Source organism: Bemisia tabaci, chromosome 10 (genome assembly GCF_918797505.1).
Source record: "Bemisia tabaci chromosome 10, PGI_BMITA_v3".
In the NCBI taxonomy this organism is placed as follows: Eukaryota; Metazoa; Arthropoda; class Insecta; order Hemiptera; family Aleyrodidae; genus Bemisia; species Bemisia tabaci.
In genome coordinates this window covers 15,622,304-15,645,099 of record NC_092802.1, presented here as the reverse complement: position 1 = coordinate 15,645,099, position 22,796 = coordinate 15,622,304, and the positions used below count along the sequence as shown (strand labels likewise).

Below are 22,796 nucleotides of genomic sequence, written 5' to 3'. Positions count from 1 at the left end.
ATGGAACAGTAATTTCATAACCACTTAACCGATTCCTGTGTCTGCCTTCATTTAAATGGAGTATTCTAGTGATTGTCATCACTAAATCGAAATGGGTTCGTTCGACTGCATTCTAAATTGATACTTCATGAGCTTGAATTCTCCGAATGAGAATTTCAACTTCATTAACCATTGCAGAGAACAGCGGCATGGCTGAAATCAATGTCTACGCCTCCTCAGAGTCATGTAAAACGTGGGAGATCAGAGAGATTTATAATTTCCGTTTGCGGTTACGGCTTTAATTGGCCCTTAAACTGGAATTTACGACGAACAGGTTGAATCGATTAAAGTGTTGGATGGTAGTCGCACGACAAATGTGCGCGTCAAAAAACACGTTTCTCGATTGCGACTTTTCGAGGCCTTTGGTGTTTTTTTTATTATTATTTTATTAAAGTAAAAAACAACTATGCAAGCGGAGGAGCTACATGCATATTCTGTGAAAAATTCGCTCTCAAATTCCAATTTGTAAGCATCAAAAAGTCTCTTTAAACTTTCTTTCTGCCGTAAGGCTCCATGTAATTTTGAAACTTTAAATACCCGTTTCTCGAAATAGCAAATACTGCACTTATGCGCCTTGTCCTCCAAGCCCCTCAAATGTTGTTTCCGATCATAGTCTTGCGGTCAATACCAAAAACATCGTTATGGTTGTGAGGGTCCAATGATAACCCAACGAACTCTTACCACTCGCAAAATTGTCCTTAAGGGCAGATTAGTCGAACGTTCACCCTGAATAGTTCCACTGTGCCACAAATGGCAGCACTGCCGTGACAAGGAAGAACGCCGTATGAGCCTTTAGACGTTGCCAAGTTCCCTCCGATAAAAACCACATTTACTGAAAAAATTTCAAAATATTTAAGTTTCCAAAATTTTCAGACAATTTTGTACGCAATTGAATCTAAAATATCTGACAATTTCAAGGGAAAATATGCATGCATGTTGTCAAAAATACATGTTTTATCAAGGGAAATTTGGCAACTCTCGAATGGTCATACGGCGTTCGTTTTTAGCACGGCAGAGCACTGGAGCAAGCTCGATCATTAGCTTTTAAATTTCAACCAAGGTTGAACTCGAAGGTTGAACTCTAAAGAACAACAAACTAGGTTGAACTCCCAACTCCAGATACTAGTACAACCAAGTGATTTTTATGATCATATGATTTTTGATGACTTTTTCATCGTAATTTAAAGATATCGATCATTGATTTATCGCGTGATAAAGATGAGAGGAAGAGAAGTTAATGTTCTTCATAAGGAGAATCTTAGATAAAACCACCTTACAAACACCAGCGAATCGTACAATTTTCGTCACTAAAAAGAAAATAAAATTACTGCGTAACTTCACCGTCCTAGTACTACACTCGAACCTAATTTCAATTTGATTAGGATGGCTTCCCATTTAAAACCTAGAGCTCCAAAGAACCTCAACGAAACAACAAAGTAGGATACAAAACTCTCAACTCTAGGTAACGGTACAACACGTAATTTCCACGCATATTCATCGTGTAAAAATAAACCGGAGAAATTAGTTTTTCCAATCGTGAGTTGGAGAGCTTTAACTAAAGGCTCAGCTATGGTTGAGAGTGATCGTCCCGATAGTAACCTAACAAATACTTGTCACTAGCAAAATGTTCCCAACATAAAACGCAAATCTATTCAAACGTTTTCGCTTAACTGTGCCACCCTCAGTATTGAAATCTGATTTAAATGTAAATTTCGACCATTGGGTTTTTACATCAAATCTAGGTTGAACTGTAAGGGACGACAAACTAGCTTAAACCTCAATCTTCAGCTAATGGTGAAACTAAATAATCTTCACGGATATTCATTGTGTGGGGATGAAATACCCTTTCCGATCCTAGGTCGGAGCCTTAACCAAAGGCTCCGCTAGGGCTGAAGGAGTGAAGGGTTCCGACGGTAACCTCACAAACACCGGATTCACCGCACAATTCCCCGAGCTTTCGAATCCGAACAGAGCTTCAGGGAGGCGTTACACACAAAAATTCGCTTTTCCGACAACCCCGTGGTTGGATCGGATAATGAGCGAGTCGGTTACCGTTGGAAGAGGGCTCGTCAAAAGGCGGAAACTCAAGTACGGCGGGCGGTATCGCGCGGGTGTAAGGCGGTGGCGATGGTACAAGCTACGGGCGACAACTAGAGATAGGCTGCGCGAACTTCCAACTTTGTGCACCCTCGGTCCCCCCCTCCTCCCCCCGGGCCTCCCTTGCCGCGCGCAACCCTCTTGAACATCTCGCCGGGCGCTGTTGCCTGCTCGAATCCAGGGCTGCCGGATACACCCTGAAAAATACTGCACGCTTTGCATGAGAAGTCAGTGACCCTGGCCGCTGGGATACACAATAAAAAATACTGCAGACTTTGCAAAGAAACGCAGTGGCTCAGGATTCCCTAGTAGCAAAACAAATTTTTGTTTTTCTAAAAAAAAGTATAAAAAAAACATACCTGTTATCTAAATGGTAGTTTTATTTAAAAAACGTGTAACGCTTCTATAAAAAAAATCAAAGTTCAGACTTGACCATGAAATATGAAAAATGATAAAAGCTAGACAAGGTAATTTTTTTTTTAATAGACAAGTTTTTTATTTTTTTATAAAACGCTTGCATCGAAAGTGTTAAAAGTGAACATTTTTATGTAACTATTGTACAAAAAAAAAGTTATCATTTTCATGAGCTTTTCGCGAATTAGAAGATTTTTTAGTATGTTTGCGAAAAGCTCACGAAAATTATGACTTTTTTTATTTAATGGTTACATAAAAATATTTACTTTTAACACTTTCGTATGCATGCGTTATATAAAAAAATGAACTTTCGCACATAATCTTTATCTTTTCCTTCTATGGTTCTGCTACTAGGGTTGTCGAATATACGGAAGAAACTGAACATTTTACGAAGAGACTCAGTGACCCAGGGCTGTTGAATGCGCCTTGAATAATACTTTACGCTTTACGTGAAAACTCGTTGATCCAGAACTGCATATTACACCCTGAATTACCTGAAAACCCATTATCATTCATGAAGAAGGTGTTTGTTTCACGTTCAAAATGTCATTATATTTTCGTAAAATCAGTAAATTCATAATAAACAATTCACGAAACAGTTCAAAAGAACACTTGTACCAATTTTCTAGAAATGAATAAGTTGTTGCAGGGTTGCTATAATTTTTCTATCCTCAAATTCTCTAGCTTTCCCTGACTTTTTCCAGACTAATTTTTCTTTTTCCTGATTTCAAGATTGTTTTATTCCCTGATTTTTGAACAAAATTTCCGCCTTCTTTTTTTCTCTTTTTTTAATACGCCGACTTCCGCTATAAACTTTGGACAAAATGCCCTTGTTACGAAATCAAAGTATGGAACAAGGCACTCAGTAGCTAGTTAAAAGATGACGGAGCCTTAGAAATGACCAGAGAATGTAAACAGTTGGAAGATCAGTGATGTTTTGGTAATCAATCGATGAGCCAGAAAATCCCAGACTTTTCCCGGTTCCCCAGACCTGTGTCAACCTGTGTTAGTGAAAAATTTGCGACGTTGCAATACCATGTAGCTTCTCTTGCTCTGACCCTTTCAATTTTGGCATGTATCAAACGTACGGTATTGGTGACGCGGGCTTCAAAATTATACAACCACGGTCTAATTGGAATTTTTTTAGCGTTTTTGATCAAAATGTTCGTAAAACACTTCTATGAACATAGCTCAGGTATCTCGTTCTTAAGTTTTTCGGCACTGAAATGCCTCGCCCTGCGAAGCGAGTCATATATACCTAATTGTAAGTACCTACCTACCCCTTACGCAACTATTTTAACGCTCCGGAGGTGGGTTTTGCCTACCTCGGGGTTTTGAAGGCGTTTCTGTTTTTGGGCGTCGCGTCGTCATCATCATAGGAGAGGACTCACGATCTGCATTAATTGTTTCATTCATGATAAAACTACCTTAGTTTTTGAAACTACCTTCAAATTTGAAACTACCTCCAATTGACGAAATTAGAAAAATTTCAAAAATTTGTATTTCTCGCTGAAATTGCGACAAAAATGACAAAAATTCTTGACCTTCTTGCGGAATTTCCGCACTTTTTCAGTTCTTCCGGGCGGCCTTAAAACGTCATTACTTTTTCCGAACTTTCCGAAAATTCCGGACTTGTAGACACCCTGCCATCAGACTTCGCGGGTACTTTAATGAGCGCTGATTCTTCAAACTGGTGGGGGGTATTTTACTCGGTTATTTTCATCCGATAAGGAAGAATTTTTTCCTGGATATCCAATTACAGTGCGCATGCTCGTAATTCCTGGATATCCAATTACAGTGCGCATGCTCGTAACAGTAGTTTAGGAGCAGTTTGGCAAATTGCGAAGGGCGGCATTCCGAAAAAGATGACGACAAGAAAATGGCAACTCTTGTAGAGAGTTAGGAGACACGCTTCCAGGTATACAAACATTCCGACAAAACTAAATTGAAGTGCTTGAAAATTCTATTTTCAACTTTAATGCAGCCTTAAATGTTTCCTTATTATAATGAGCAAATTGCGATGTGGCAAATTCCGAAAGACCTCGTTTGGCAAATCACCACAATGTTTGGCACACCACACTTTAAATATTTTCGCTCTGAGGCCCTCCAAACTTTATTTTCCGTTTCGTTTTGTTGATGACATCAAATGAGGGGTTTGGAGGATAAGGCGCATAAATGCAATTTTTGCTATTTCGAGAAATGCCGGTTAGGAAGTTTTGAAATTACAAGGATCCTTGCAGCGGAGAGAAAATTCAAACCGACCTTTTGATGCTTAAAAGTTGGAATTTGGGAGCGAATTTTTCACAGTATGCATTAAGACTAGCGGTACTTGTAACCATTCATATCTCATTTTTTTCAAAATCTGCACTTATGCGCCTTGTCCTCCGAGCCCCTCAAATATTTTAGAGCAAAATGTTTGTTTCATTTACTTGAAAACAGGAAAAGGTATGTTATACTTTCAAGCTTCACTTTCACCTCGCGGGTTGCACGTTCCCGATTCGAATCAACGAGACCTTCAGTGACAAAATTTGGATACAACTATTCGTGCTCTAAGGATGTCTGTGTTGCATACACAAAATATTGAAGGAGCTCTTCTTTTTTTTCGTCGCATCGCATCGGCAAGACGAGAGAAAGACAAGGAAAGGTTACACATTGAGTAACTATTGAAAGAGGACGTGGTGTGACTGTGATGTTGAAAATTTTAGAATAATTTTTCTTTATTTTTCCAGCCCTCTCGGCCCCTCCTTCAGGGATCCATGCCGGTTATAAAAAATTGTAAAGTAAGTTTTTGCCTCCTACCCATGAAGATCAGATTTGGCCTTAAACCATAAAATCTTCTGTTTTTGATTTTGTTGGCTCCTTGCTACTTCCCTAACTTTTCCTGATTTCTACGGAAATATGCCTTGATAATAACCCAGAATATCCTCTCATTTCCTCGTCGATTTACCGGGGGAAAAACAAGATTTTTCTGCCAAGTCGGAAGGGGGAGGGGGAATGAATTTTTTCGTCTGATAAAACGGACCACATACTTCAAAATAATTTAATCTCGCTATGGATAGAGAAAAGCCTCTCGATTTTCGGCACCAATCTGTGACAGATCCACTGAGTTTCCGGGATATTCTTCAGTCGATCCCAATATGTCCTGTTTTCAAGGTCCTAAACATAATGTGTGACAAAGGTGTTCTTTTTTACTAAGAAACAGGTAATTTTTCTTTCAATCTTTATTTTTCGCGGGTTAATGCAACAAGGCCGTCACTGACAAAATTTGCATAAAACTATTTGTTTGTTCTTAAATCCCATGTAATCTTTGAACTCTAGCTTTGAACTCTTGCCTTCACCCGAAATTACAAAAATTACACTTCATATGATATTTTGATCTTTGGTACCACAACATCAGGGTGTCTACTAACAGATTAGCCAAAAAGCAGTACTTATACAGCACTTTGTCAGTACATTCCCAGGAAATTCAGTACCTCCTTAACAGAAAAATTCAGTAATTTTTCAGTACATCCAAATGAGGAAATTCGAAAAATTTCAAAAATTTAAGTTTCTCGCTCTAATTGCGACAGAAACGACAAAAATATGAAAAAAATTCCGGACCTTCCAACGGACTTACCGCATTTTTTCAGTACTTCCGGATCGCCTTTAAAAAATCAGTACAATTTCCAGACTTTTTGGACTTGCAGATACCCTGATTTTCCCGCTACGTGAAGATGGCACCTTTATACTCTGTGCTTTGCTGATGATCAGGTGGTAATAGCTCAGGACGAAGAAGATGCGAATTACATGACGCGGAAGCTAGTGGAAGTATACCGAAAGTGGGGAATGGAAGTAAATGTGGTTAAGACGGAAAGTTGGTTATCGGTGGTGATCAGCAAAGCATTGAACTGGAGGATGGCCGGAAGATCCTGGACTGTGAAGAGTATAAATATCTCGGAGTTTGGTTAACTAAGACGGAAATTTGGATCGGGCCATTAAAGATCGGAATGTGCAAGGCAGAAAGCTATCGCGATGCTAAATGGGGTTCTCTGGGACCAGAGCATCTCCAAGGAGACCAAAGGAAAATTTACAACGTCATCGTGAAGAGTATCGTAACTTTCGGGAGTGAGGTCTGGCAACTTAAGAAAAGAACTGAAGACATGCTTAGGGCAACCGAGATGGACTTTTGGCGAAGGTCTGCTGGGATATCGAGAAGAGAGCGTATCCGCAATGAAAGGGTACGCGAGATAATGGGTGTGGAAAAGGACATCGTGCACGATATCAGTCCAAGCAGTTGGTCTGGTATGGACATGTGCGAAGGATGGCAGATGATCGGTTGCCCAAGCAGGTCTTCGATTGGGTTCCTCCCGGAAGGCGACGGCGTGGACGTCCTGTGAAAGGTTGGCGACAAGGGGTGGAGGAGGAGATCAGAAGGTGCCAATTGCCTGATGATCTCTGGGAGGATAGGAGGCAATGGCGATTGGGCGTCGCAGAGCGCGAGGCGGCGCTATAATCGCGACTTTATGTATGTAGATACCCTGAACATGCAGTTATATTACCTAATAATCAGAACATCTGTTTTAGGAGCCACAAAGAAAGGGACACCTTGTGCCCAGTGAAACGCACTAGACTCAGAGGAGAAAGAAAACCTAATGGGGCAATCAACCAATGATCCTCTTTCAGAGTCATGTCTACCGCTCCTGAGAAGACCCCTCCCCTCCCCCCTTTTCTGAGATCTCCGTTATGGACTCCAGAAAAGTAGCGACCAGAACTTGATTTTCATACGTCAGTAGCTGGAAGAAGAAAGTAGTAGCAAAATGCTTAGTAGTTGTAAATAGTAGAAACTAAGGTGGACAATCTTCCCCTCATCTGACAATAGAATATTTTTCTGAATCATTTGCATATAGCAGATATAAGGAACCAACACCGTTATTATTTGTTTATTGAATAATTTATTTTAAAAAATTATGATGACAGGGTTCATTTACTCTTCCATTTGGAATGTTACTTTTCGAATAGAGACTAACAAAATAGAGTATTACAAGATCAAGGAATTAAAACCTGGTATTCGACTGACCAGTACTGGGCACTAAGCATTTCATTTGACTTAACTATAATAAATTATCTCCTTCTGAGGTGTACGAAGATTTTGAGATAAAAATTGGAACTTACATAAATATAACAAGCTAAGAAAAAGCTAATGGACCTCTGGACAGGGTGTGGAACTAAGCACTAAAGAGCATATTTTCGCATCCAAATTATCCGCAAAACATGTTGAACATATGAAAAAACAATTGTCATTCATTATTGAAATAACGTTGGTAATTTACATCATAAACAGAAAATTCAAACTCGGAAAAGCTGATTCAAAGCTGGAAAAAAAAACCCATAATCAACAGGGGCCAAATTCGGTAATTAAATCGACCTATGCGTAGGCAAATTACTAGATCTTGGTTTCACATAAATTTCCTTCCTATTCTGATAAAAATATATCTTCATCTTTTTCAAAAAAAAAGAGTTGATACACGGGAAAATTTTTCCATCATAAAGTACAACGAAATTACTCTAGTGCTCAATTTGACTCATCCATCATATTCTACATAGAATGTTGAGCGGTGTGAATTAATAGAGACAAAAAACCATTATTTGCTAACTTATGAGTTTTAAGATGGAAAGTTTAAGTGCTTCCATCATAAGTTACATAAAATGTTGATTAGGAAACATGTATGGTGGTGGCTAATTTTGCTTGTTGTCTACTGGTCCATTATAGAAATATAAAATGCATTCCTGAGGAAAGAGCTTAATTTAATGAGAGTGATCACAGGATTTGTCATATTGACACTTACATGTCTAATAACAATGTTAAAAAATAAAACACCGGTATTAACGCAGGTCCGCGCTGCTGAATAAATAAATTAGGGAATATAATAAATTTTTACAAAATTTACAATTTTGAACCTGAGTGTCTGGCTTCAATATTTAAATTTGCAAATATGCCTCATACAGTCAAACTTCGCTACACTTCAGCATCTTTTGACTGACAACCGTGAGTAAAAAACAAAATCTTCTTAAAGAATTTTGATAAAACTTCAACTCAGAATGAATCTGTTTAGCAAATTTATTATTTTTTTTACAGAAAACAAAAAGAAGCGGCTAATCGCCATACAACTTTAATTTTCAATTTCCTAGAGAAGTGAAGATTTTACGTTGAAAACAATTTTTTTGAGCAGAAGGAAAATTTGACCTGATTTACACTAAACTTCACAGGTTGAGTTTTCAGGATACCCTCCTTTTTAAAAAAATATGGTTCAATTTGTAGAGATCTCTTTTTAATGAGCAGCATTTTAAAACTTGAAAAAGTTGAAAACCATGATTTTTTCCTTCAGTTTTCACAGCTGACAACATACAGCGACTTTCCTCAAAAATAAATGGCTCTGAAGAAATTTAGCTAAGAGATCTACTTCTCTAGCATTAAACTTCAAAATTCCCTTCTATTGTCCATATTTTAAAATTTTATCAACTGCTCTGCATAAGCTTTCTTGCCCTGTTTTTTGGTGAATTAATTTTTATGAGTAAGAGTGTGGTTGAAACTTTGTTTATACTGTGATTTTATGAATATACTGTCAGAATAAAATACAAAAAAGAATGCTATGAAAGGTAAAATGACTAAAATAGAAATTCTTTCTTCAGAAGATCCTCAAAATTTGTTTTGCAGTTAGTTAATGGCTACTTAACATCCTAAGATACGAGTTCTTCATTCAAAATTTTTACTTTTTCCCTCGTTTTCCTCCTCTTCCTCCTCCGCGTGCACCAGCTTTTGGTGCCCCTCTCGATGTAGAGGCCCCCTTTGAAGTAGATGCTCCTTTCGAGGAGGAGGCCCCACCTTTGTTGGCGGTTTTCTTGACGACAATCATTCCATCATCAAGATTATCATCTTCCTCATCATCAGGGTCATCTCCTTCAGCGTCTCCATCTTCGATACCTAGCTCATCCGTTTCATCACTCGGGCCTCTCTTTGAGCCTTTTTTAACACTCGGTATTGCGTAGGGACATGCAGGTCCTGTTTTGTTGTACGCACGAGTCAATGCTGCTTTGGTCTGGAAAAACGATGGTAACAGGTTAAAAATAATTAAAAAAGAAGGAGGAAATAACCAAGAGCATACATAAAAATAAGAAAATCTGTCCGGAGTACCACAATGTGGCAAAGCACAAGCATTTGAATCACATGATACAGAATTCAAAACTTTCACATCTATTTCCTGCGTCCACGGACAGTTTCCCTCAGTCCCCAGCGCCCAGGTTTGCACAGAGAGAAGGGCAAGAGTACTTAAAGTTAATAAACAAACAATTTTGCAATCTGAAATTTGGACATAAGGTTATTATCCATTGTTTTGGTTAAAACCATCGTAAATTGATACTTCGAATACTGCACAAATGGCATAGGTGTTATTATAATTGATACTTACCTTGCTTTCAATGAGAGACATGGGGTCTTTTTTATCAGGCCATTGACTCAATTCTAATAGACTTTCTAGATCTTCTTTGACTAAATCGTAATTTTGCAAAGCAGCCAGGGCTTGCGGAACTCCTTCAGTGCCATTTCTGATCAGAGGCTGCAAGATTAGATCTCGTAGAGAAACAAGGTAATCAAGATTTATTGCTTGCTTGCTGCCAGAGACCCTGAAAATTCAAAAGGAGCGAAATTAATTTTTCAAAAACCTGAACGAACACTTTGCAACTCCTGGGAACACTTGGAATAAGGTAAATAATGACAGATTTCTAAAATAGTAACTCAACAAGATCTAAGTACAATACATAATCACATTTAGACCACGTTAAACAGAAAGGAACCAAGCCACATCAGCTGTTGCCAAATTTAATTGGGCAATTTAATTTTTTACATGAAAATGGTTGTGCGGATTGTTATGCAAATTTCAGTGAAAATTCTCCATGATACGAAGCAAATTTCTTAAAATTTTCAAAGAAATCCGAACAAACGTTCTCTTGTAAAAAATTTAATTGCCCAGTTAAACTTGGCAATAGCTGATACGGCTTGGTTCCTTTCTGTTAAACTCGGTCCATTTGTCCAAAAAAATTGAAAAATAAAAGTGATACATACCTCAGTCTTGTGTGTTGATGGATCTCTTGCAAAAATCTATCGAGTTTATTCCTTCGAGAATTCTTTCCTAGCCAAGCTGGGAAATTAATCTTGTTTCCAATGTACCCTTCAAGAACGGTACCAGGAATTACACTCGCAAACATAGCCTAAAAATGGAGATAGGAAAATATGCATAAAACAATAAAAATGAAAAGAAAATAATTATTTTTCAGGTTTGATTTTCTTTTGAAGTCTTTTCTACATCATCTCTGAAGAGCCAAGTGAAGTCTATTTTAAACCAGAGAGAATCAAAATGAAAGAGTTGGTTAAAAAGGGCTAAAATATTAGAACGCTGAAAAGGCAGGATATTTGAGCTGCCACAGACTGATTTTTAGCAGCAAAAACAATTCAAATTGATAAAAAATTGAAAGGCAAACTGATGCAAGTTATGTCTGGTATAACGCAACCACTGGAATTGGCTAAATCAATTTTTCTGCCAAATTGTTGTGCCGATATAAAAATTCTATGATCGGCCCTTTCTAAAAAAGTTTCTGAGAAAATAACTTGCTATCGATTAAAAATAGGTTATTTTTTTTCAATGATTTTTTTGGAGCTTTAAATTACATTTCTTGAAGCATCATCTGCTTTCTTTCTTTTCCTTAGCACCAATTAAAATTATATAGTCTATAGAGAAAGTAATTAAATTCGCAAACGTAAAAATAAAGAAGTGATTACTAACCTGGGTTGGTAATAGACTCCAGCTGTTGGTGGATCTTAAAATTTTATCAGTTAGATCACCGTAACTGATACTTTCAGCTGCATCTGCAAACAGCGCCATTCGCTTGCTTTTTTTAGCTCTGATTTTCAACAGAAAAGAGATCCATCAAGAATGATATGACTCGATCGAACTTAACCTACTTCAATATCACTACAACATCCCTTACTCAGTGAAACAAAACACATTAGAGATGCTCATGATACTAATCAAAACTTTCTTCCAACAATGAAGCACAGTCCAGTCACAAACACAACAACACTCACATAAGTGACCAAAACTTTCCCAAAACATTCAATGATCATACAACTTCAAACGCTTCCAAAAATAAAAAAGATTTCAAACAATACTCGATAATAGGTTGATAATAAAATTCTGTCTCTTCAAAAAGAAAAATTACTTATGGTTTTCGGTGATTATAAGATGATATAAAGTTAATTTCTTTGAACATAAAATTCTTCTCTTTGATTTAGATCACACTTAAGACAATTTTCTTAAATAAATAGTTTTGTTTTCCCTTAAAAATACTCAGTTGCTGAGATCCCTTGAACTTTTTTTTAGAACCCTTGGGGCAACCATAAGTAATTTAATCACAAAGAGGTACACCAGAAGAAAAACTTACGAGTCTGGTAAATTGGGGACGACGCTTAAATAATTTTCTTGCACAAACAATGGAGCTATACTATAATCATGAAAGAACAAGTCACTTTTATCGTAAATGCTCATCGTTTTGTGATCAGCAGCAGAGAACACCTTCCGTAAAACATCCCATGGTCCCTGGAAAAATGTAAGTAAACATAGTGGTTTAATGTATAAAGTAAAAAATCGATCCAAATATTTTTAAGAGACTCATTTTCAGTTTGATGTTTCTTTGCAGAGGGGAGCTATCTAAAATAAAAGTATTGAAAAGCAACAAGTAATAATTTAGACTAAACTTTAGAAAGGCAGCTATGGATAAAACGAATTGCAGCCAAGTATCAAGGTGCTACGAGACTTTATTGACAGAGCCACAAATTATCAGCTGATTTCAGCTGGAGGACACAATTGAGAGCAAGCACGGAATAAAGAATAAAAATAGTAAGTCTGCGAATACAAAAGTATAGAGATTTCGTTCTTCAAAACCCTTCTTAGAGATAGATCCCATTCACTAATTGATGACCAATTAAGTCTGATATTCACATGCAGAGAGAGCTAAACAATTCTATTCAGATACACAAAAAAATGAACATATGTTGTGGTCACTTTGGACTTTTTTCTTTGGGGGAAAGGTTCAATTCGATCACATTTTGCGATTTGGAACTACAAATCCTGGCTAAGTTTAGAAACAATGTACGTGCTATTGGTTTTCCTACGCACATACAAGTTTTTAAGGATGAGCCAGAAACTGTAGTTCCTAATTGCAAAATGAAGTCTAATTATAAGTTGATTAGATGAATTCATTTTTACATTTGGTTAATTGTCGACTTCAGAAAATGTTAGCACAAATCATTGTTCCTTTTTAACCAAATTTACACTAGAGGGCCTTTGAGTAATTGAGTCTTTTAATTTAAATGTTCAAGTGAATCACTAATGTATAAACTTACATACATGTGAAGTTTCTGAACCTGATGAAGGGATAAGGCACTTTGAAAAGTTAGAAAAACTTACTAGTTTTGTGTGTTTTTTGATGGCTTCTATGTCTGTTAAATTGTTTGCAGCAAGCATAGAAAGGTGATTCAAAATCAATCGGATATCCTGCTCGCAATTGGTTATAATATTATCGAGGACATCTTTCGGGAGTTTTAACTTTTCCTTGAAGCAAATTGACATCATGGCACCCTGAAAATTAGGTAACAATGGAAAATTAATTATTCTGGGATATAACATTTTTTTTCTGAAATATATAAAATTTAGATTGCCAGATGAGAAGAAATCTATAAAGCAATCTGAGTCCAAAACCTGGAGCAAACTACATACAAACAACAAGAGTTGAAAAAAAATCATCTTTCAAAATGTGCAAATAGTTCTCAATTGCAGAACCAGCTGGTCCAGATCAAATTGTGAACAGGTCCCAAAAATTGTAGGCACGGATGGATTTTTTGTCTTTTTTTTGGTGGCGATTTACGCAATATATCTACATACAAATTGCAAATCAAATAAAAAAATTTGATAGGACAGAGACAGCTGATTTCAAAAACCCAGCACATTCTGAAAAATTATAGTGGATTCCTCGATAATTGCAGATGATGTCTTGTGCTATTTGGACCCTGACTTTTTCATTAAATTTTTTGATCGTGCTAAATGATGCTAGTCAATACATCACAGGTTCTTCAAGTTTACACAGGGCTATGGAGTTATGTGTACAAAAAAATTATCTTTCAGCGAGTTAGGTTTGTTTAATACAAAAATACTATTCTTTCCAAAGATAGTGGGTATAAAAATTCTTTCTACAAGAAATTAAAGGAGACTTTACGAACAAAAAAAAATTACAGTATCCCCTGTTTACGTGCGCAGAGAAAAAATTGTTGAGTTTTTACAACATTCTTTAATTTCTTACGGTTGCATAAAGTTTTCATTGAGTGAAGATGATTGATACAAAGTCTTCAAAACATAAAAAACAAAATTAGTGAAAATCTTCAAAGTTTTTTGAGTAATTTTCGCAGAAAAGAAAAAATCCATCAAGGTTTCATCCTTACCCGCAGTTGCTCAATTCGAGGCCTGGAGAAGCTGAGATCAAAACAATAGTTGAGGAGACTCCGCATTTTTGGGTGACTTCTGTCGTTACACATACAAATAATAGGAACTTTAGATGTTTTGATAAGCTGGATCAGTTCTTGCATGCCTCCGCGGTCCTCATTTCCTGCCATTCCGTCCACCTCATCCATGACTAAGCAATGTTTACTTGTAACAGCCTTGCCACCTGCAAAGAAATAGAAAAGTTATTTCTGAAAATGATTTTTGCCCTTTTCCTGAAATCATGAGCCACCTTGGCCAAGGAGCCAAATTTTTAGAAATTATCTTTGTACAATTGAATCTCTCAGTTAAAAAACGACCCAACTCAGATTTTTTATGATGTTCATTTCCATGCATCGAAACACTCTTTTTCTGGCTGTTAGGCAGTTTCTATTGTCTCCTGAAAAATGCCATTATTCCAAGAAAGGTCGTTTTCAAACTGAAATTCAATTTATTTAAGAGCTTATGGGAGCTAATGTCCTCAAAGTAACTTTCGACGGTGTTAAATTAGCCTCTCTTGGACTACCAGCATTTCTAGACCAGCAATGACTGCAGCCTTGATCCTATTCCACCAAGTCAAGTCTTAAAGAGCTATCTGAAGTTTTCTTGAGTTTCAGTAATCGGTTTCATAGTTCTTCTGGAAAAATTTTTGACAGTTAAACTCGTACATTTTTCTATTTCGTTGTTTTAACTTTTGATTTGGGTTCTTTTTCTATGTTTATTACGTGAAATCTCAGCGACTAGTTGTTGTTTTTATACTTTATGATTTGAGCTATCTGTACCTCCAAAATTTGCCTGTTTGGTGGAGACATTGCGTTTCAGGCATCTCCAAATATTACGCTCTTTACACCCTCAGAGAGCCTGTTTTAATTGATAAAACAGAATTAAAAAGGCATATATCGTTACCTGAGAAATATGGATTTAAAGATTTGCTGGAGAGTAATTCGGTAACTTCCTCATGCAAAAGCCTTTTGGAACGAGTATCTGAAGCATTGAACTCAACCATATCAAAACCAAGTTCTTTGCATACCAAGTGAGCTGTTGTTGTTTTACCTGAAAAAAGATGAAGTGAATATACTGTTGTGAGATGGTTCTTTTCATTTGAAATTTTTATGTATTTCCAAGAGAGAGAAATACACAAACTAACTGAAAATAATGCTTTGCCTAAGAATGTATGATTAGTGATTATTCAAAAGGAAATGCATTTTCAATATAAAATGGCAGTACAAACAAGCAGTGAAGATAATCGAAAGTAATTAATCATAAATTGATAAGACTTCTCAGCACCACACTGATATTTAAAAAAATGAACTGGGTTCTTGCCAATTTCAGAGACTTAAAAATGACTTCAGCCCACCCAATTCTATCATATTTCTGAGCATTCAAAGCATTTATATGAGGTTAAATTATGGTAACTTGAAGAAGCACGCTCCAGTAAAAAATTACTTTCAAACTTTATGCAACCTGTAAAGTTTGTTATGGGTTGTATCATTGGTCATCAGGGATATTTCTAGCCAACATGCATCTCCATCAATTTTGCGAATTGGCAAAAACATGGTTCTCCACAGAGTGGTTGAGCTGACTTGTTAACTGCTGCGCAAGTCATACTTACAGCTTGTTTATTGATAAGTTACATGGTAATAGATGGAGAACTTGCAAAATTTCCATAGATTTCTTGTTTATTACGACTTAGCAATAAGTAAAACAACTTTGTAAAAATGCTGAAAGGGGCAGTTACTTTGACTGCACTGATGACTTTTAAAAGAAATAAATATAAAGAGAGGAAACCTAAACAAGGACATTCTATTTACACATTTTTTAATTGTCAGATAACCACCGCACTCACCTACACCAGGTCTCCCAGACAAGAGCGCAGCTTTGAAATAGGCACCATCATCATCTTTAGCCCAAGGACCTGTAAAGAAAATAAATTCTATCAATTATCCCACATCAAAAGACAAGGTTCCGAAATTCTAATCCATCACTTTTGATGTTCGAAGTGTTAGCAGATAAAGATGGAAAAGATGAAAAAGTATACTGAAACATGCATATTGTTGAATAAGGTTTAATGGCTTGGATGCATTTTGAGCTTAGCCCATCTTCAGCAAGCACTTAAAACAAAACACAGAAACAAGTTACTTTTTCATCTTTATCATAACAGCACGCGAGATGCGTTTTTCCAGTTGTTAGCAGATGTTGGTACAGACTGGGTAGAAAGCAGCAAACAAAAACATCTTAACAAACAGTAACGATCGTTCCTCATTGCAAAGTGTTGTCTTGTCCTTAGAAAAAATTAAATAAGACAGAAAGTCGACATGATGCGCAGCTAGACTGGCCTTGAAGTATTCAATAGAATTTTAGCTTCGGAAGGTGAGGAGATCAACATCTCACGATCAGTTTTGATAAAATTTTACAAAAATCTTACAACCATTAAGAGACTCACTCCTGATTTTTGTATTTTTGTTGTGCTCTTTTGTGCTTTTTGGTAGGCTTCCAACCAGTGTTCTGCCTTCCCCAGGCGTCATGCGCCAAATGCGCCTAAAAATCAGGCCTTGGCACCTGAGAATTGGGGGGACTAGGCCATCTAGGCGCCAAAAAAAAAAAAAGAAAAAACTGACAGATTAAACTTGCAATTGGGGTGGCCCGTATGCAAAAATTTAATTCGGCTCCTAAAAATTGGGCTTTCCGGCCGAGGTGGCTCCTAAAACTTTAGGGGGAAGGCGGAACACTGCTTCCAACCATCATCAAAGCAGAGCTAAAAGAGAGTAATTTCTGATTCCTAGATTGTGAAAACCATTTTGAAACTTGCTTATTCCTCCCTGAGCGGACAGCTTTGAGAGGAGTAAACTTTAGATGGTAAAATTTAGTCCAAACGTTTCTGAATACGACCAATGAGAGAATTTGTTGACTACAATATCCCAAGTAGCAGTGATCGCGATAAATAGCGATTTTATCGCTTGGTTATCGCAGTTATATCGGTGGTAATATATCGAGATATTATCGCATTAAAAATTGTGATAAATGGCGATTAAGTCGCTACAAATCGCTAAAAATCGTTATTTATCGCGCTTTTTATTTAAAAAATATTGCAATAAATTGTCCGGCAATAAAAGCGCGATTTTATCGCAATAAGATCGAAGATAATCGCTCAGATTTTGATGATCCTGGCGATTTTATCGCCGATTAAATTGCAATATATAGCAATTTTTCCATTGAGAAATGCTACTTGGGATATTGGAGAACTTTTCGGGGTCAGTTAGAAGGGAACTTACTCGGACGGACAAGTTTCCTCCCACCAAACTGATTCTTGTGCCAATTTTGCAGCCAATTCATAAGTTTAGCAACACAACTTTTGGGTCCTTGCTGGCCGACAATGTGCTTTACTGATTGTGGCTTGTACTTTTCCACCCATAACTGATCATTGATAGGCACGGGGGTAGGCACTGTGCTAGGGTTTGAAGAGCTAGGTTGAGTGCTAGAACTGATAGAGCCTGAACTTTCATAACCGGAGCTTTGAGAGCTCGGTGTTTCTGACGAAAACAGGAGTGTTTCTTTCTTGATTGAAGACTGCTTCTCCTCCTCTACCTTGACCCTCTTTGCTTCGGGCTGGAAATGAAAGTAAACTTAACATTACAAATAATTTATGAGTAAAGTAGTCATTTCCGTAAATTTTAGAGGAGTTTCAGAGAACAACTTTAAGATACTTCAGTCGTATTTTGTTCGGAGGCAACACTCGCAACATGTAGGGAAAACAAGCAACAATCGCATTTTGTTCGAAGTTGTTTTGTGTTGTGGGGGCAGGGCTTATTTTCGCGCGCAAAATTTGGGAACCCCTACAGTAACATTGTTATACAACAACTGTAACGTGCTCAGAGGCGAGTCATTTTTAGGTTGTTGCCCAAGACAACGCTGTTTTCTAACCTAAAATTGGAATTCGCTTTCTCATTGGCTGTTCAGAATGACGCAAAAGAAAAAAAAACAGAAACTATTTTTTCATTTCGAACAAAATATGACTTTTCATTTGAGTTTTAGTGATATTTGAGTGCTTTGACGAGGAGACATTATCGATGAATTATTTTTTGCTTGCAGCAGTATCAAAAGTGACCAAATCTGAGAAAAGAGACCCCATCTCCTGAGAAAGAAAATTTTTTCTGACTTTTTGCAAGTGCATAAAGAGAGAAAATCTGGAAATTTCGGCGCATATTTAACCCTGAAAGCTCAAAAATTGAAAGAGATATGCATCCTGAAGCTCCGAGATAAAAACTGTTACTTTTTAGTATGAGGTTCAAGCTTTCCGAGATCCGGTCACAAATGTATGATTCTTATTTACCTGCTCTTTTCAAGCTAGATTTCTAAAACTCAGCACAGAAATGAAACTACTGAATAATGGGAAAATATATTTCTGAGAAGTTGCTTTTAGGACCTAGAAAGAAGATTTCTTTTCATACTTTCTACTTACTAAAATTATAATGATTTGGTTGATCTGATAATAATTTAAATGATCATTTTGTTAGCAAATACAAACGATTACTTGGAAATTAACACACAGATTCACATGTAAAATTTCAGAGAATATCTTTAACACACAGTCCAAAATTGTCAATTTTTGTGCTGAGTTTTAGAAATCTAGCTTGAAAAGATAAGGTAAATAAGAATCATACATATGAGACCGGATCTGTGAAAAGGGACCGATTCTTCCAAGATGAAATTTTCCTTTATTTGTGTAAAAAACTTGATTACCCAAAATCATTACTTTTTTTTCGTGAACAAAAATATGAACGTCCAAAAAAAATTTGACAATTCATTAACCTCTATACTTACTTCTGAAACTGATTTTGATCCAGTCTTAGCGAAAGCTTGTAATTTCGATCTGACTTTTGACTCAGACGAAACTTTAGGCACTTCTAACTTCTTCATAGGACTCTCCTTCAAAGTTTCTTTCTTAGTGAGGGAGTTTCTCTTAGCTGGAGACACTTTTCTGTCGTCCTCTTCCTCATCTTCAGAAATCACTTCCTTTTTCAAAGAGCCTCTCTTCTTTGGTGGAGACTCTTTTTTAATGGGTGACTCCTTTGTAGAACATTCAGACTTATTACGGATACGGCTAGACTCTCGTTTTGGTGAATCAGTTTTACTCGGTGATTCCTTTTTCCTTTCATCCTTCCTGACAATAGATTTAGAAGGTGATTCCTTGGGTTTAGAGGGTGATTCCTTGGGTTTAGAAGGTGATTCCTTGGATTTTTCTGGTGATGCAGTCTTTGATGATTCACCATTTTTGTGACTGCTGCTTGTTTTCATTAGTTGATTATAACACCATTGCTCTGTTACATCTAACTGTAGAAGGGCAGCTTCAAAATCGGAATCATCATGCTCTTCGATCTTCAGTTCATCCGTCTTCGCTTTCTTCTTGACGGGGCTCCTAGAAACTCGTTTTACTGGAGCGCTACCAAAGACATCTTTCGCACTTGCTGGAAAATACTTTGAAGTAGTCTCGGTTTTCTTTTTGACTTCTGTGAAAAAAACAAATTACATTTTTAGATAGTGTGCATTATGCATTGAAACCAACACATTGATGAAACAATGAAATAAAAATGCATACATGATTAACGTTGGATATTCCTGCTCCTGCTCCATTTTTTGGCATAATACTGAGCAGATTTAATAAAATTTTCAGAGAATATCTTTAAGAGGACACAGAAAAATCATCACATATTGTTTGAAAAGGTTGCCACATAATAAAAAGAAATTCCCTGAAATTTTTTGGATGAATTTTGGAAATTTCCATGATATTTGACAAGGGATGTGGGATGGTTAAAAAGGCCACTTTCAGACCCAAACTTGCAACACTTGTTGACTAAGTCTGTTACGAGGTGATAATAGTCAGTCATCTTTTCAAACAGAAAAATGAGACAGGAAATCTGTAACATCACAAACTCAGATACAGGCTTTTATAGTTTCACGATCTTGACGGTGTGAATTTTGAATATTTCAGGATTTTCTCATAAACTTTGGAAAATTTTTCTTACAACTGTTACCTACCTAGAATACCTTCGAATATATTCTACATTTCAAAAACTACCCACTGTGAGAGCTTCAACAGAGGAATACATGCTTTGAAATGAAAATAAAACCCCAATTTTCCTTCAAATTTTCAGAACTTCAGTGTATTCTCTGAGAAATACTTTTACAAATGTCCTTGATGATCTTAACATGTATTCTTAGGCCTGGCCATTATCTATCCAATAATAGTTCCACCTTAGTAACAAAATTAATAAATATTTCGTTATCTTAAAAAAAAAAAAAAAAAAAAAAAATGTCTTTGATGACCTGCAATGCAAAGAGGGGTCCAACCATCTCCACGATTTTGCAAAGTATTTCAACTACTTCATTTGCAAGACTTAAATTTGTTCATAAAAGCAAAATGAAAGCTTTGCTCTGCTTGAAACTAGAGATTTTGGCAACAAAAGAGGAAAATTCGAGTTACAACTACCATTTTGCTTGGGTTTCTTGACAACAGTTGGAGTTGCTTCTTCATCCGAGTCTGATTCAATTACAGCCCGTTTCTTCTTCTTTGTATTAGCGATACCATTGGTTTTACTTGATAGTTTACTTGTGGCAGCTTTAGGACTGGCATTGAAAAAGGACCGGATGTCCTGAAAACAAAATTTGGATTAGAAGATTTAGGCAGGTATTTACATAAATGAAAGGGACCAAGAGAAAAGTAAGTAAAATTGGCACGGTATCTCAAAGAGCGATGCCTTCTTCGCTTAGTCCTGATTAGGGCAAACTATGTTTTGTAAGTTCAATATGAAGTTTTCATCCTCCCCCCCCCCTTCATAATCCATAAGGATTAACGACAGAGTTGAGAATTAACTTCTGCTCACAGAAGATGGATGGATTGGCGGCTATTAAATACATTCAAGTTTGTGCGGTCTTCGAAAAAGTGCAGATGAGAACTCTTCGGTAGATACCCCATTATCCAGCAGGAGTCATCTTGTGGTGTCTTTCTACAAAATGTGTATCTCCACTAACGTTTTAGGCAAGAGGAAACTACACATTCACCCTGTATCTGCTATTAAGGGCTCATGGGCACCTATGTGCCATTTCCCAAACTTCATTGCTCTGATACTGAGACCCAGCATTCCTTAAATAGCTAACAAGCTGCACAGATTAGAACATGTTATATAAATGCACAAATGAAAACAGCAGATCTGTCGCACTCAAAAATACTATAAGCTTGCTTGACATGAACGACTGATTCTAGGTTTAACATACCAACGATGAAACTACCAGACCACGTATCTCATTTGCGGTGTTTAAAAATCTCCACTCCTATTTCATTAATTGAAGGAGAATGAGTCAATATCATTCCTTGAAGTTTTCACAGAGTTATCTTTGCACAAAGAAGAAAAGGTAAGTAAAGAAGTTTTCCAGAACTGATGTTGAGTGGTTTTTCATTGAAAAATAAAGAATGACAAGAAGTCTGCAGCGTGGCAAACAAGATATGTGGTCTGGCAGTTTCACCGTCGATATACAGCTATTCCTTGCAAATCTTTTACATTGTCGTCTAAACAGTGACATCAACAATGTACCAGATTCCAAATCTACTCCAAGGATAAATTCAGATGTTTTTTGAAAGTCTTGAATGAGTTACGATAATTATTTAGGTGCTGAAAAGTCAATAGGGCCGATTCATAGCAAAAGTAAAAAAGATCAGCATATTATTAGCCGGACAGTATAGCTGGGTTGAAAATAAAAACTAAAAATATTTTAGTAACTCGACCATTCTGCAATCACACACGTATATTCAAACGTGAGAGTTTAGTCTGGCTTCACTGACTAGTGATAACGTTCCATCAATGATCCGATTAGTGAAGTATATACAATGATTTAACCTTTTGTACATGTGTGAAGGGTTTGATTGTGGGAAACCAAAATGTCAGGGTCACCTGGCGTTCGACTGGTCTAGGGATATTTAAGAGTACATCCACTAAGAGGAAATACTTGTTGATAAATCAAAAAAAGAAGACAGAGAGAGGATCAGTAAAAAATCAGTATATACCTTCGACATGTTGAGCTCTAACAAAGGGTAATCCAAGGATAACCTTTATTCTTCTGACTAACCAAGTTGATCAACTTACAGTTGCATTTGGAATCGAAAATCTTCTTGACATTCGATAAAAACAGATTTTTCAGCGATCTGATTATCTAATAATTGATACACACCGGTACGAGAGGGAGAAAATAAATTGTTCAATTTCGCGATGGACTGCATGCGTCAATACCATGCGTTCAATTTTTGGAATTTATTTACATCACACAAAAAAAGTGAGGTTATGGCAGTGGCAGTTATGGGTCTACAACTTTCGCGGGCTCCTCCCCTCCACTCACCATTCCAAAAAGGCGCGCTTTTCAAATTTGCGCTCCTGAGAAAACTGTCCGCAGCTAGCAGGATTATTGATTAATTCTTTTGAAACTGGTAAATAATCCTAGCCAAAGCAATGATCTTGGAACATTCTAATAATAAAGTAGAGTATACACTACTTTATTTGTTTTAGGAAAAATCAACAAGCATCACTACGTGGAATATCCTAGAAAATAATGTTTTTTTTTTTCACTGTAACGTCCATAGGAATAAGAAACTCAAGTTGCGACCATTTTAGGAGATAAATTAATCTTAAGTTA

The 22,796-nt window shown here is 36.8% G+C and overlaps 3 protein-coding genes across 6 annotated transcripts in view; 1 reads left to right on the top strand and 2 right to left on the bottom strand.

Annotated features, from left to right (window-relative positions):
* Nucleotides 1-2,215, bottom strand: part of nwk (FCH and double SH3 domains nervous wreck) — a 170,843-nt gene extending 168,628 nt beyond the window's left edge. Inside the window, exon 1 of one of the 4 annotated variants that reach the window (XM_019052531.2) lies at nt 2,092-2,215. The gene's annotated coding sequence lies outside the window, so the exon portion shown is untranslated. Of the gene's footprint in view, nt 1-1,815; nt 1,835-1,882 lie in introns of those variants that run through there. The other 3 variants (XM_019052530.2, XM_019052532.2, XM_072305577.1) reach the window with 3 other exon arrangements.
* The window catches only part of LOC109037768 (solute carrier family 25 member 35), a 58,740-nt gene that overhangs the window by 11,741 nt on the left and 24,203 nt on the right, over nt 1-22,796 (top strand). The gene's annotated exons all lie outside the window — the stretch shown is intronic.
* On the bottom strand, nt 8,630-22,444 carry Gnf1 (germ line transcription factor 1). The gene is made up of 13 exons (XM_019052548.2): nt 22,174-22,444; nt 20,602-20,764; nt 18,936-19,621; nt 17,387-17,720; nt 15,961-16,029; nt 15,021-15,167; nt 14,078-14,301; nt 13,050-13,220; nt 12,025-12,179; nt 11,367-11,484; nt 10,649-10,794; nt 9,996-10,209; nt 8,630-9,626 (listed from the first exon to the last, which is right to left on the bottom strand). The coding sequence occupies exons 1-13, from the start codon at nt 22,180-22,182 to the stop codon at nt 9,297-9,299; spliced, it is 2,766 nt and encodes a 921-aa protein (XP_018908093.2). The 5' UTR covers nt 22,183-22,444; the 3' UTR covers nt 8,630-9,296.